The sequence below is a fragment of the Convolutriloba macropyga genome, chromosome 4, assembly GCF_964194025.1.
Source record: "Convolutriloba macropyga chromosome 4, txConMacr16.3, whole genome shotgun sequence".
Lineage (NCBI taxonomy): Eukaryota > Metazoa > Xenacoelomorpha > Acoela > Convolutidae > Convolutriloba > Convolutriloba macropyga.
The window spans coordinates 74,036,543-74,049,612 of NC_134471.1; the positions used below are offsets into that span (position 1 = coordinate 74,036,543).

General features: G+C 34.8%; 1 protein-coding gene across 1 annotated transcript in view; it reads left to right on the plus strand.

Moving 5' to 3' along the window:
- LOC142338168 (proteasome adapter and scaffold protein ECM29-like) overlaps positions 1–13,070 on the plus strand; it is a 198,860-nt gene that overhangs the window by 1,770 nt on the left and 184,020 nt on the right. The window contains exons 4-5 of the mRNA XM_075387804.1: positions 1,379–1,517; positions 1,893–2,068. Of these exons, the coding sequence (XP_075243919.1) occupies positions 1,379–1,517; positions 1,893–2,068 (315 nt within the window). The remainder of the gene's footprint in view (positions 1–1,378; positions 1,518–1,892; positions 2,069–13,070) is intronic.

The window sequence follows — 13,070 nt, forward strand, 5'->3', positions numbered from 1 at the left end:
TCCATATATGGATGTTTTTTACGGAAAAAATAGATGATGTTTTGTTCTATTTTTCAGTTTGACGATTGCTTTTGTTTGCGGATTTGCGGAATAGTTAACATTCAAGTATCGCCATATTTGAATCTTGAACACAACACGTTTATCAAATTTAACAAATGTTCGAGAGAAAGCTTCAATTTTTCTAACTTTTTCTCATGGATATTTTTTTCCTTATAGTTAATAAGCGCTCCATGTTTCGTCCGTTATTTAATAACTCGTTTTTGTCCAACGTTTAGGTCCTCTTAAAGAATTTGATTTGAGAAAATGTATGCTAATCTCTCAGTTAAAATCTGAGAGGGACGACACTTAGAGCGAATTATTGCCTACCAATTATGATTTGGGTTTACGCATGAATTTGGGTTTACGCATGAGAAACAGTTTAATTTCTCTCTATCAAAGTTTTTAGCAATAGCTTTTAAATTATATTAGTGCTCTTGGTCTTTTCGATCCAGAGTCTTTTGGATCATTATCGTTTACTAGTCTCGAAAAATGCGATTCATTGAAACTGTTTAGGAGACATATCCCCTTCTTAACCCCTTCTCTCCCCCCCCCCCCCCCCCCACTTAACCCACCCCACTTCATCCCACTCCACCTCATTCTATCCGTTTCCCCGCACGCTCGACCTCCCCCCCCCCCCGCCCGCTCTCCCCCTCAACAAAGCTAGCCCTAGCATACCTCAGCCGCAGTCTGCAAATGACGACGTCAATCGCTCGCCAGTCATTTGAGAGCAGTGCGCCTGATGTTGGTCGGCAGTGTTTACTTAGCTAAGAAATTATGGAGTTTAAATTAGAAAGCAACTAAAAATGATATTCAATGTTTTTTATCTGTTTTTGCGTTTTGTTGCTATTTTTAAAAAATTGTTAAAACGTAGTTTCGAGCGACAATAATTTTATGCGATAATTTTTTAAAAGTAAAACTTGCTTTCAGTCATGTGAAATTTATATAATGCTCGTGGTTAATGAAGCAGGCTGTGACTACGTTGCGGTGTTTAGGTTAAATCGATAATATGCATATTTAGAGAAAAGATTTATCTAGAGAGAGCTTGCCTTTTGGAAACAATTGGACGTTTCGAAAAACCTGAAAGTTTCAATTTTTTATTAGCCGCGTTCCCCAATACTTGAGCGCTGTTTTGACTGGATTTTAGGAATTGAGCAGCACTGCAATCTTACTGAATTATAAATATACAATTAGTCCTAGTGCCTAAGGGGAGAAAAAAGTTAAGAAAATTGAATTAAGAAACTTCTAATTTCAATTCAGTTGCTCAATTCTCAATTTCAGAACACAATAAAAAAAATAAAAGGAAATTGTCAAATCTAAGCCATTTTGATTTCTATTTCAGAGAAAAGAGACTGTTGTGAATTTCCTGGGTCTTTCCTGTCTGGGTTTGAAAACATCTGCGACCGAGTATTCCAAAAAGTGCATAGACATTCTGCTTAATTCCAGCAAAACTAAACAACATGATATCCAACCACTTATCGGTGAGTATATATTTGAGTTTACAATCTGCAAGAATTTTAAGTTGTTTTCATATTTGAGATTTTGACCGGCTCCTATCTGCCTATTAGCTGCTTTCGTCGAAATCCTTTTTCATATTTGATATTTTATGGTTGAAGTTGAACGTTAATCTTCAAAAACGGTTTTAGATTATACATTGCCTCATTAACAAGCTACCAATTGCGGAAACATTCAAAAAGCAGTATTCAAGTTTTAAACAAATTCGCTCTAGCCTAGAAAGAAAATATGAAGATTTCACATCACTTTTGTTCATATCCTATTTCCGTTCTGCGTCATTTTGATCTCACGGAATTGTTGAGAGCTTCAAAATACTGCTTCAAACTTTTCATAATTTGCAGGTCAGAATCTTCTCCGTGCCGCATTGGGTCCCAAATATCCCATCTGGAGAAGTTGGTTGGTTGAGCCTGAATGGAGTGAGCCAATCAGTGACGAGGAGAATCCTGATTGGTTGGGATATGTTCTTGACAAAATCATTACAGAATACAGCACTAGTGTGATACCACATGTACCTCAGGCTAGTATGAAATCTTTTCATCCTATGGCTGCAAGTGTTTAAGCAGCCTGTAAGTTTCAAGAAGGGATATGGATATTGTATATCTTCTCTTTTTTAATTGCTCAAGCAAAGTTTATTGACTGATTTCTTTCTGGCAGCTTTCTGACTGATTTCTTTCGGACAGTTTATCGTCTGACTGATTTGAACCACAAAACGATAAATCACGATAGGCAAGTCTCAAAAGGCACAGTGGACTGAAATAGCTGGAAAGGCACAAGTTATGATGCAAGTGCAAATTTCGAGGCTATGGATTCATTTTCATCTCATTTAGAGTTATTAATTGCCCTCGAATGAGAAGCAATATTAGTAAACGTGTGTCTTTTTTCATGCAATTTTTTTGCTTGACCGTTTTGCGCTTTTCTTCAAGAAGACTCAAGTGACTTTTTCACGCACTCCATCTTGATATTTGAGTGATTTTGATTAATAGCCGCGTCAGCAATTCCAGGCGGCTATTATAGCGCTCCTAATTTTTTTACAATTCAAATAATTTGAATTGTATTGGGGCGCTGTCTTTTTTTAAGATCTGTTCACACATTTTCATAATATTTGAAGTCAAATTGGAGTAGTGATTTTGGTCACGCAGAAACAGGAAAGGGAGCGAAAAGGCCAGTGGTTTTGCGGCGTGAATTTTTTTCGCTCTAATTTTAAAGACGGTTTTTGAACAAAAATTCGCTTTCTCGCTAGTGTTTTTTTTGTTCACATGCGGCAATTTCACTTTGGTTTTTACTGTTTTTTTCAATTTTTTGGATCGGATTTTTTTTCTAAATGGTTCTCCCAATTCACTCATAGTCCGTTCTATGTCTAGTTTTTTGTTTAGTCAATGAAAATTCTTTGAATTGTACGTCAGTTCTTGTCCTGCTATGTTTTTTTAAAGATCTGTTTACACATTTTCATGATTTTTGAAGTCAAATTGGAGTAGTGATTTTGGTAGAGTGAGAATACGGTGTTTGAACAAAAATTCGGTTTCTCGGTAATGTTTTTTCGTTCACATGCAGCAATTTATAACTTTCTACTGTTTTTTTGATTTTTTGGATCGGATTTTTTTTAAATGGTTTTCCGAATCCATTCATAGTTCATTGTAGAACTGGTTTTTTGTTTGAACCAAAATTCCATTTCTCGCTAACGGTTTTTTTGTTAACATGTGGCATTTTTGCATTGATTTTCTGTTTTTTTATGTGATTTCTTTAGAAATGGTTTTCCCAATTCACTCATAGTCCGTTTCATGTCTAGTTTTTTGTTTATTCAATGAAAATTCTTTGAATTGTTTGTCAGGACTTGTCCTGTGATGCTTTTTTTTACTTCGTCTAACAGATTTTTGTTCCATCTTACCCCCGACTTCTTGTAATTGACTTTTTCAAAAAAATGACTTCTGAACTCACTTATGGAACTTTATATTTTATGACCATTTAACTTAAAGTTATTATAAATTTTATTTTACTATTTCGGCCATTTTTTGTGAAGGAATAGGAAATTTGTATGATTTAAAAGATAGTTCGTCAAACGGTCGGAATTGTTCTAAGAGGTGTATTATCTTTTGCATGTTTTAATTATTTAACTATTTGAATATGTGAAGCTTAAAATGCCTTGAATGTTACAATTGAAGAAAAAATTGAATCCCAAACTTTTACTAATTAAAGGTCAATTGTGTGCATTTAATTAGTGTCAAACTGGTATGCCCTAATTCCTGAGTAATAGAGTCTTGAGTTTTAATATCTAATATTAATTTTGAAAAGCTCCATTTCCTTTTTCCTTGTTGAGCAAATGTGTCTAATAAAAATGACAGTCCGAATTTAACCCAAAAAGTCTAGTGGTCTATTAAAAAGCTGGTGGTCGATCTGTCAATCTTTTTTCTTTAGTTGTTTCAATTCATGGTAGGCCACAAGCGTCTATCGCGGCTATTTTACGGCAATCTGCCGGCTATGTTTTCAATTGCTCTCATTCCTTAATTAAATTTGTTTTTCAAACAAGACCGATTTTTAGAGACTCCATGACAAGTCCCTGAAAACCGAGTGGTTAATAAATACGTCGAAGTGAGGGAATCGGACTCATGGCGTCGGGGTTCGAACCCTACCGTCGACTGATGCTTTAGTACCCATAAAAAATCATCTTTCGTTTAGTTCATTATTCAAATAAATTTTCTGATTTACATTTTTGTAATTGACAGGAGGTTTTGGCAAATAAATATGCTTTGCTTGTTTTGACTATAATACCAAAAAGTTTTTTTTAATTAAAAGAACTGAAGAAAACCTCCATTTGGCTAATAATAAATTCGAAAATGACTTATAAACAAAAAAACTCAAGTTCTTGTGAAAAAATAGTTATTAGTAAGCATTAACAGCTGAAAAAGCTCCCAAACAGGCGATTTCCGATTGAAATTTTTTTTCAACGCAATGCCGTTTAAGCTACTTGTTTCGCCGTTGAAGCAAGTGTTTTGACTTCTATTAAAAGTTTTAAGATGCGCGATGAAAATTAAGATGCGCGTGAAAATCGCGATCTGAAAAAACCAGACGTAATTAAAACTTTCTGAACTTTGCCAAAAAGTGATTTCCTCGCAATTTTTTATGGCTCTTTTCACTGATGAAATATTAAAGATAATAGATTAAGAAGTAATAAAGATATATAGAAGATTCAAACAAATGCTTCTAGCGCAATCAACGAGGAAAAATTTTTGTAATAATTTAATTTGATTCTGGGTTTAAGCGAAATAGTTTTGTGAACCCTGATTTTCCTTATTGGCAGATTGCTTGAAAAATGGGTTTCTGCTAATTAACTTAAAGTTATTATAAATTTTATTTTACTATTTCGGCCATTTTTTGTGAAGGAATAGGAAATTTGTATGATTTAAAAGATAGTTCGTCAAACGGTCGGAATTGTTCTAAGAGGTGTATTATCTTTTGCATGTTTTAATTATTTAACTATTTGAATATGTGAAGCTTAAAATGCCTTGAATGTTACAATTGAAGAAAAAATTGAATCCCAAACTTTTACTAATTAAAGGTCAATTGTGTGCATTTAAGTAGTGTCAAACTGGTATGCCCTAATTCCTGAGTAATAGAGTCTTGAGTTTTAATATCTAATATTAATTTTGAAAAGCTCCATTTCCTTTTTCCTTGTTGAGCAAATGTGTCTAATAAAAATGACAGTCCGAATTTAACCCAAAAAGTCTAGTGGTCTATTAAAAAGCTGGTGGTCGATCTGTCAATCTTTTTTCTTTAGTTGTTTCAATTCATGGTAGGCCACAAGCGTCTATCGCGGCTATTTTACGGCAATCTGCCGGCTATGTTTTCAATTGCTCTCATTCCTTAATTAAATTTGTTTTTCAAACAAGACCGATTTTTAGAGACTCCATGACAAGTCCCTGAAAACCGAGTGGTTAATAAATACGTCGAAGTGAGGGAATCGGACTCATGGCGTCGGGGTTCGAACCCTACCGTCGACTGATGCTTTAGTACCCATAAAAAATTATCTTTCGTTTAGTTCATTATTCAAATAAATTTTCTGATTCACATTTTTGTAATTGACAGGAGGTTTTGGCAAATAAATATGCTTTGCTTGTTTTGACTATAATACCAAAAAGTTTTTTTAAATTAAAAGAACTGAAGAAAACCTCCATTTGGCTAATAATAAATTCGAAAATGACTTATAAACAAAAAAACTCAAGTTCTTGTGAAAAAATAGTTATTAGTAAGCATTAACAGCTGAAAAAGCTCCCAGACAGGCGATTTCCGATTGAAATTTTTTTTCAACGCAATGCCGTTTAAGCTACTTGTTTCGCCGTTGACGCAAGTGTTTTGACTTCTATTAAAAGTTTTAAGATGCGCGATGAAAATTGAGATGCGCGTGGAAATCGCGATCTGAAAAAACCAGACGTAATTAAAACTTTCTGAACTTTGCCAAGAAGTGATTTCCTCGCAATTTTTTATGGCTCTCTTCACTGATGAAATATTAAAGATAATAGATTAAGAAGTAATAAAGATATATAGAAGATTCAAACAAATGCTTCTAGCGCAATCAACGAGGAAAAATTTATGTAATAGTTTAGTTTGATTCTGGGTTTAAGCGAAATAGTTTTGTGAACCCTGATTTTCCTTATTGGCAGATTGCTTGAAAAATGGGTTTCTGCTAATTAACTTAAAGTTATTATAAATTTTATTTTACTATTTCGGCCATTTTTTGTGAAGGAATAGGAAATTTGTATGATTTAAAAGATAGTTCGTCAAACGGTCGGAATTGTTCTAAGAGGTGTATTATCTTTTGCATGTTTTAATTATTTAACTATTTGAATATGTGAAGCTTAAAATGCCTTGAATGTTACAATTGAAGAAAAAATTGAATCCCAAACTTTTTTTGGGATACTGAATTTCAGAAACTCTTCGGTGATTGGCTTACTTTTTTTAAAAGAGACTTTTATTTTCTGTTTATCTCTTCAAAATAAATTGAACGGTAGAAATTGAAACAAAAGGTTGACGACTGTTATAATACTCATAACCCCAGTTAGTTTGAAGGAATAGATCTGCTGCGCTTAAACAATTTCAAGATTTTAGAGCTACCGTAGAGTTCTGATCCTTGCTTGAGATTTATGACTTGAAAACGCCAGATAGATATGTGAAACATTTTAAAAATAAGAGAACGAGTATATCTTATGAATATATCATTCATTTGATTTTCTGGCGCTCTATAGTTAGCTGCTCTCGAGTGAAATTGTAGGAAATTTTTGTAGTTGTGTGTGGTTTAACGGACCGAAGTTGAACATAGGTGTTCTATTTGACTTTTTTGACCCGAGGGAAGTATTGGTTTTAGGTTTCATACAGTTTTTTCAACTGAAGGATATCTTTTGATTACTTGAATTCTCACTTTTACCTTTCAAACATTGGCTTGTTTTCAAACGATAGGCATTTAAATTTAAGAATATGTTTCTAATTCTAAGGTTGTTTTTAACATTCAGTAGTGAGTAACCTCTCGCAATATTTAAGTCAAAAAGGTCAATTTAATTATTAATCTGATAACATTTCCTACCCAAACTACTACCCTCTCCCTCCTTAATCCAGCTCCCCAAATACATTACCCCCTCGCCTACTCTCCGCACTGTCCTCCATCGACCCTCTCACCACACTATTTCCCTCTAAACCACCCGGAATTTTCTATTTTAAGATTGTTTTGTGGTTTTCTAGGCCATTAATTTTTGGGTTTTACTACCTTTATAATTTTCGTTTTATAACCAGTTTGAGTTTGTTCAGGCGTTTGACCTAAAAGAGGAAGTCAACTCGACTTCCATCACTGAGAAAAATGACTTTTACCCCTTTGCACTCACTGAAGCTTTTTGAGGACACAATTTACTTTTTACTGAAGGAGGTAATGTCAGGTGGAGAAAGTTTTTCCAATTTTTCTTGCCCGATTCTCACTACCTATCACTCAACCTAGCTCGCGAGCACATACCCGCTCCTACATGCTCAGTAGCTGCGACTAGATATAGCTTTATTGAGAACATGAGATCTAATTTTGAAGATCTGTGGAGCAGTCCTATGATGCGTTTTTTTGGACTTTCATATTCAGGGTTTGTGAGTTTGTTTTTAATCGCTCTTGGACGGAGTTCATAGCAATTATTGTAAACGTGACAATTTTCGAGTGAATTTTACGCCCTTGACTTTTTTGGTTTTGCGTGATCTAAAATTCTCAGTCAATCACAATTTCAAGCAGCTGAACTCAATTGGCGGCGATTTAATACTAAAAGTCAATGAAAACTGCGCCGAAACTGGTGCCATCTTTCACTTTAAATCTTAATAGTGGTATATGTTAACCTCTAACGTGGTTATTTGAAACCCACTATTGAACTTATTAGTCCCATTTAAGGTTCATCCCCCCCCCGACTGAAGCAGGCTGCAATTGATTAAAGCTCCCACTAGTTGTTCGAGAGCAATTTTTCCGACGTTTATTCGGTTATGTTTGTTTTTGTCAAATATTTATTGTGATGAAGTAAATCAATGGTTAGTAAGTTAGTAGGAACTTCCAGTTTGCTTCTGAGTGTTGCTTGATTTGAGTATAATTTGCTTTCCTGTTCCCTGTTTCAAGCAGTGGAACTCAGTTGGGCAGTTGGATAGTAAAAGTCAAATCAAAATTAGACTCATTTTTATTTGAAATTGTAATAGGTGTTTATTGATCTTAGAGTGTTAGTCTTGTCTTATTGTACAGTTCGCGAAAATGCCGAAGAAGCACAAAAATCGAGGTATAGAGAGAATTTCGAATATGAGTCGGTTAAATCTTATAACTGCGGAGAGAAACGACGAGGTTAATATTTTGAGGTTTCATTCTTAGTATGTTTTCTCAATTCTCCCGGGTTGACCACCATAGATAAATCTTGGCAACCATATCCAAGCCATATATGGTGACCAAGAAAACTTGGCAACCATATACCTGCCCATACGAAATTTCAAACGTAGGCTGAAGAAGCGTGAAATAAGTGCCTGTGACATATTTTAGTGGTGAAAAGTCTCTGTTGAAACTTTGAAAAAAGTTCAAGTTCATGGTTTCTTGGCAACCATATATATGACCATAAACGTCCATGGTGCCATGGATGACCATATATGGTCAAACTCAAATCGTTCAAATGCGAATTTTTAGCAGATATCGGAAAAGATCTGTTCTCCAAAAAAGTGTTTGGAGACGTATTGCAGAAAACTTGTTGTTTATGGTTTCTTGGCAACCATATGCAAGACCATGCACCTTCATGGTTCTTACAGGTACCATGAAACTTTATGGTCTTGGATATGGTTGCCAAGAATTTTTTTAAATCTTGACTTTTTAAATAAATATTTATAGGGCTCAGAGTCGCAAATCATTGGATTTATAGATAGATCAAAATAATTTTAAAAAAGAGGAACAGTGGCGTTTAACACTTTTCGATGTTTAAAATTTTTACTGAAAAAAATAGTCCTAAATTTTTCCGCCTTCGCGGCAGAGGTCTTCGGTGTCCTTTCAGTAAGCAATGCTATTTTATTGCGTCCCGAATTTTGCGTTTGGATTTTAAATCGGCCTGAGCAAACATTTATTAAGGTGTAACTTTAAAAAAATAATTCTTTTTATGCGTTATGCTTAACTGATGCAGTTTTTATAGTAATAAGCGCTGTTTTTAGCTGGAAATTTTGTTATCTACGCTTGTTTTGGGTTCATGGAGTTGTCCGAGCCAATAGTTTTTAGTAATTTAACAATTTTTTTTCAATTTTTGTGAAATCATGAAATTCTTGTTGATGTTGTTTTTTGTCAAAACACACAAAACATCCTGGCCTTTACGGCGGGATGGGAAATTTTTTCTCACTTCGCGGTAGAGGTCTTCGTTGTCCTCTCAGTACGCAATAGACTTGGATTGCATCCGGAATCACGTTCGAGGCGCAGATTTGATTTGTTTTGTAAGAATTTGCTAGAAGTTTCTATACGCTCAGAGGTCAAAATTGAGGTTACAGCTAATTGTTTTGCTGATATCTGACAAAATATTGTATCAAATTGAATGCGCGAGTAAGCATTCTGTTCCTACTGAAACGTAGGAACAGAATCTCCTAATATCTGTTCTCCAAAAATCTGTTTGGAGACGTATTGTAGAAAACTTGTTGTTTATGGTTTCTTGGCAACCATATGCAAGACCATGCACCTTCATGGTTCTTACAGGTACCATGAAACTTTATGGTCTTGGATATGGTTGCCAAGAAATTTTTTAAATCTTGACTTTTTAAATAAATATTCATAGGGCTCAGAGTCGCAAATCATTGGATTTATAGATAGATCAAAATAATTTTAAAAAAGAGGAACAGTGGCGTTTAACACTTTTCGATGTTTAAAATTTTTACTGAAAAAAATAGTCCTAAATTTTTCCGCCTTCGCAGCAGAGGTCTTCGGTGTCCTTTCAGTAAGCAATGCTATTATATTGCGTCCGGAATTTTGCGTTTTGATTTTAAATCGGCCTGAGCAAACATTTATTAAGGTGTAACTTTAAAAAAATAATTCTTTTTATGCGTTATGCTTAACTGATGCAGTTTTTATAGTAATAAGCGCTGTTTTTAGCTGGAAATTTTGTTATCTACGCTTGCTTTGGGTTCATGAAGTTGTCCGAGCCAATAGTTCTTAGTAATTTAACAATTTTTTTTCATTTTTTGTGAAATCATGAAATTCTTGTTGATGTTGTTTTTTGTCAAAACACACAAAACATCCTGGCCTTTACGGCGGGGTGGGAAATTTTTTCTCACTTCGCGGTAGAGGTCTTCGTTGTCCTCTCAGTACGCAATAGACTTGGATTGCATCCGGAATCATGTTCGAGGCGCAGATTTGATTTGTTTTGTAAGAATTTGCTAGAAGTTTCTATACGCTCAGAGGTCAAAATCGAGGTTACAGCTAATTGTTTTGCTGATATCTGACAAAATACTGTATCAATTTGAATGCGCGAGTAAGCATTCTGTTCCTACTGAACTATTTATGCTTTCCTTTTTTAGTTTGGTCTTTGAATCGGCCTGAGCAAACATTTAATATGGTGTAATTTTAAAAAACAACTGATTTTATTCGTTATTCTCAATTGATGCAGTGTTTAATGTAATGAGCGTTGTTTTTACCTGCACACTGTGTTATTTACGCTTGCTTCGCGTCCATGAAACTGTTCGAGCCAATATATCTTAGTAATTTAACAATTTTTCATTTTTCGTGAAATCATGAAATTCTTGTTGATGTTGTTTTTTTGTCAAAAACACAAAACACCCTAGCTTTTACGGCGACGTGGGAAATTTTTTCCCTTTCGCAGTAGAGTTCTTTGGTGTCCTCTCAGTACGCAAGAGACTTTGATTGCATCCGGAATCATGTCCGAGGCGCAGATTTGATTTGTTTTGTAATAATTTGCTAGAAGTTTCTATACGCTCAGAGATCAAAATTGAGATTACAGCCAATTGTTTTGTTGATATCTGACAAAGTATTGTATCAAATTGAATGCGCGATAAGTATTCGGTTCCTACTGAACTTTCTATGCTTTCCTTTTTTAGTTTGGTCTTTGAATCGGCCTGAGAAAACATTTAATATGGTGTAATTTTAAAAAACAATTGATTTTATTCGTTTTTCTCAATTGATGCAGTGTTTAATGTAATGAGCGTTGTTTTTACCTGCAAACTGTGTTATTCACGCTTGCTTCGAGTCCATAAAACTGTTCGAGCCAATATATCTTAATAATTTAACAATTTTTCATTTTTCGTGAAATCATGAAATTCTCGTTGATGTTGTTTTTGTCAAAACACACAAAACACCCTAGCCTTTACGGCGAGGTGGGAATTTTTTTCCCACTTCGCAGTAGAGGTCTTTGTTGTGTTCTCAGTACGCAATAGACTTGGATTGCATCCGGAATCACGTCCGAGGCGCATATTTGATTTGTTTTGTAAGAATTTGCTAGTAATTTCTATACGCTCAGAGATCGAAATTGAGGTTTCAGCTAATTGTTTTGTTGATATCTGTCAAAATAATGTATCAAATTCAATGCGTTTGTAAGCATTCCCTTCCTACTGAACTATGTATGCTTTCTTTTTTAGTTTGGTTTTTAAATCGGCCTGAGCAAACATTTATTATGTTGCAAATATTTTTTTTGTTCGTTATTCTGAATTGATGCAGTGTTTATTGCACTGAGCTTTGTTTTTATCTGCAAACTGTGTTTTTCACACTTGTTTTGCGTCCATAAAGCTGTTCGAGCCAATATTTCTTAGTTTTTTATCAATTTTTCATTTTTCGTGAAATCATGAAATTCTTGTTTGTGTTGTTTTTTGTCAAAACACACAAAACACCCTGAATTTTATGGCGAGGTAGGAAATTTTTTCTCACTTCGCGGTACAGGGCTTTGATGTCCACTCAGTACTCAATGGACTTAGATTGCGTCTGCAATCACGGCCGAGGTGCTTATTTCATTTGTTTTGTAAGAATTTGCTAGAAATTTCTATATTCTCAGTGATCGAAATTGAGGTTACAGCTTATTGTTTTTTTGATATCTGCCAAAATACCGTATCAAATTGAATGTGCGAGTAAGCAATCCCTTCCTATTGAACTGTGCATGTTTTCCTTTTTAGTTTGGATCTTAAATTGGCCTGAACAAACATTTATTATGGTGTAATTTTTAAAAAATAATTCTTTTTATGCTTTATTCTGAATTGATTTAGTTTTTATTGTAATGAGCGTTGTTTTTACCTGCAAGTTGTGTTATTTACGCTTGCCTCGGGTCCATGAAGCTGTCCGAGCCAATATTTCTTAGTAACTTAATAATTTTTCATTTTTCGTGAATTCATGAAATTCTTGTTGATGTTGTTTTTTGTCAAAACACACAAAACACCCTGGCCTTTATGGCGAGGTGGGAAATTTGTTCCCACTTCGCGGTCGAGGTCTTGGGTGTTCAGTAATACTGAGTGGACTTGGACTGACTTCATGTGCCAACTTCGTACCGTTTTTAGTCGTTTTGCGTGATTTTGCCAGAAATTGGGGTCTCCCAACAGCCCAAAAATCGGGGTACGCTCCATGTCTTTGAGGATTTCTCCAAAACTACTGGACCAAATTGGATGGTTATTGTCTCGTTGTGTTGGCCCTAAGCCCCCCTTGATTGCAGTTCTAAGCTGGTTTCTCAAAGAGTTGGTTTTCGTATCAAGAAGTTATTAATGTTCAAAGTTGAAAAAAGTCGAATTTTTGGGCTGTTCTGGGTGACCCAAATTTCGGTTTTTTATTGTAATGAGGGTTGTTGTTACTTGCAATTTGTGTTATTTACGCTAGTGTCGGGTCCAAGAAGGTATTTGAGTCAATAGTTTTTAGCAATTCAACAATTTTTCTGTTTTCACGATTTCATCAAATTTCTGTGGATGTTGTTTTATGTCAAAACACACAAAACATCATAACCTTCATGGTGAGGTGGGAAATTTTTTCCCACCTCACGATGAAGGTTTGCAGTGAACTAGAACGTGGAAGT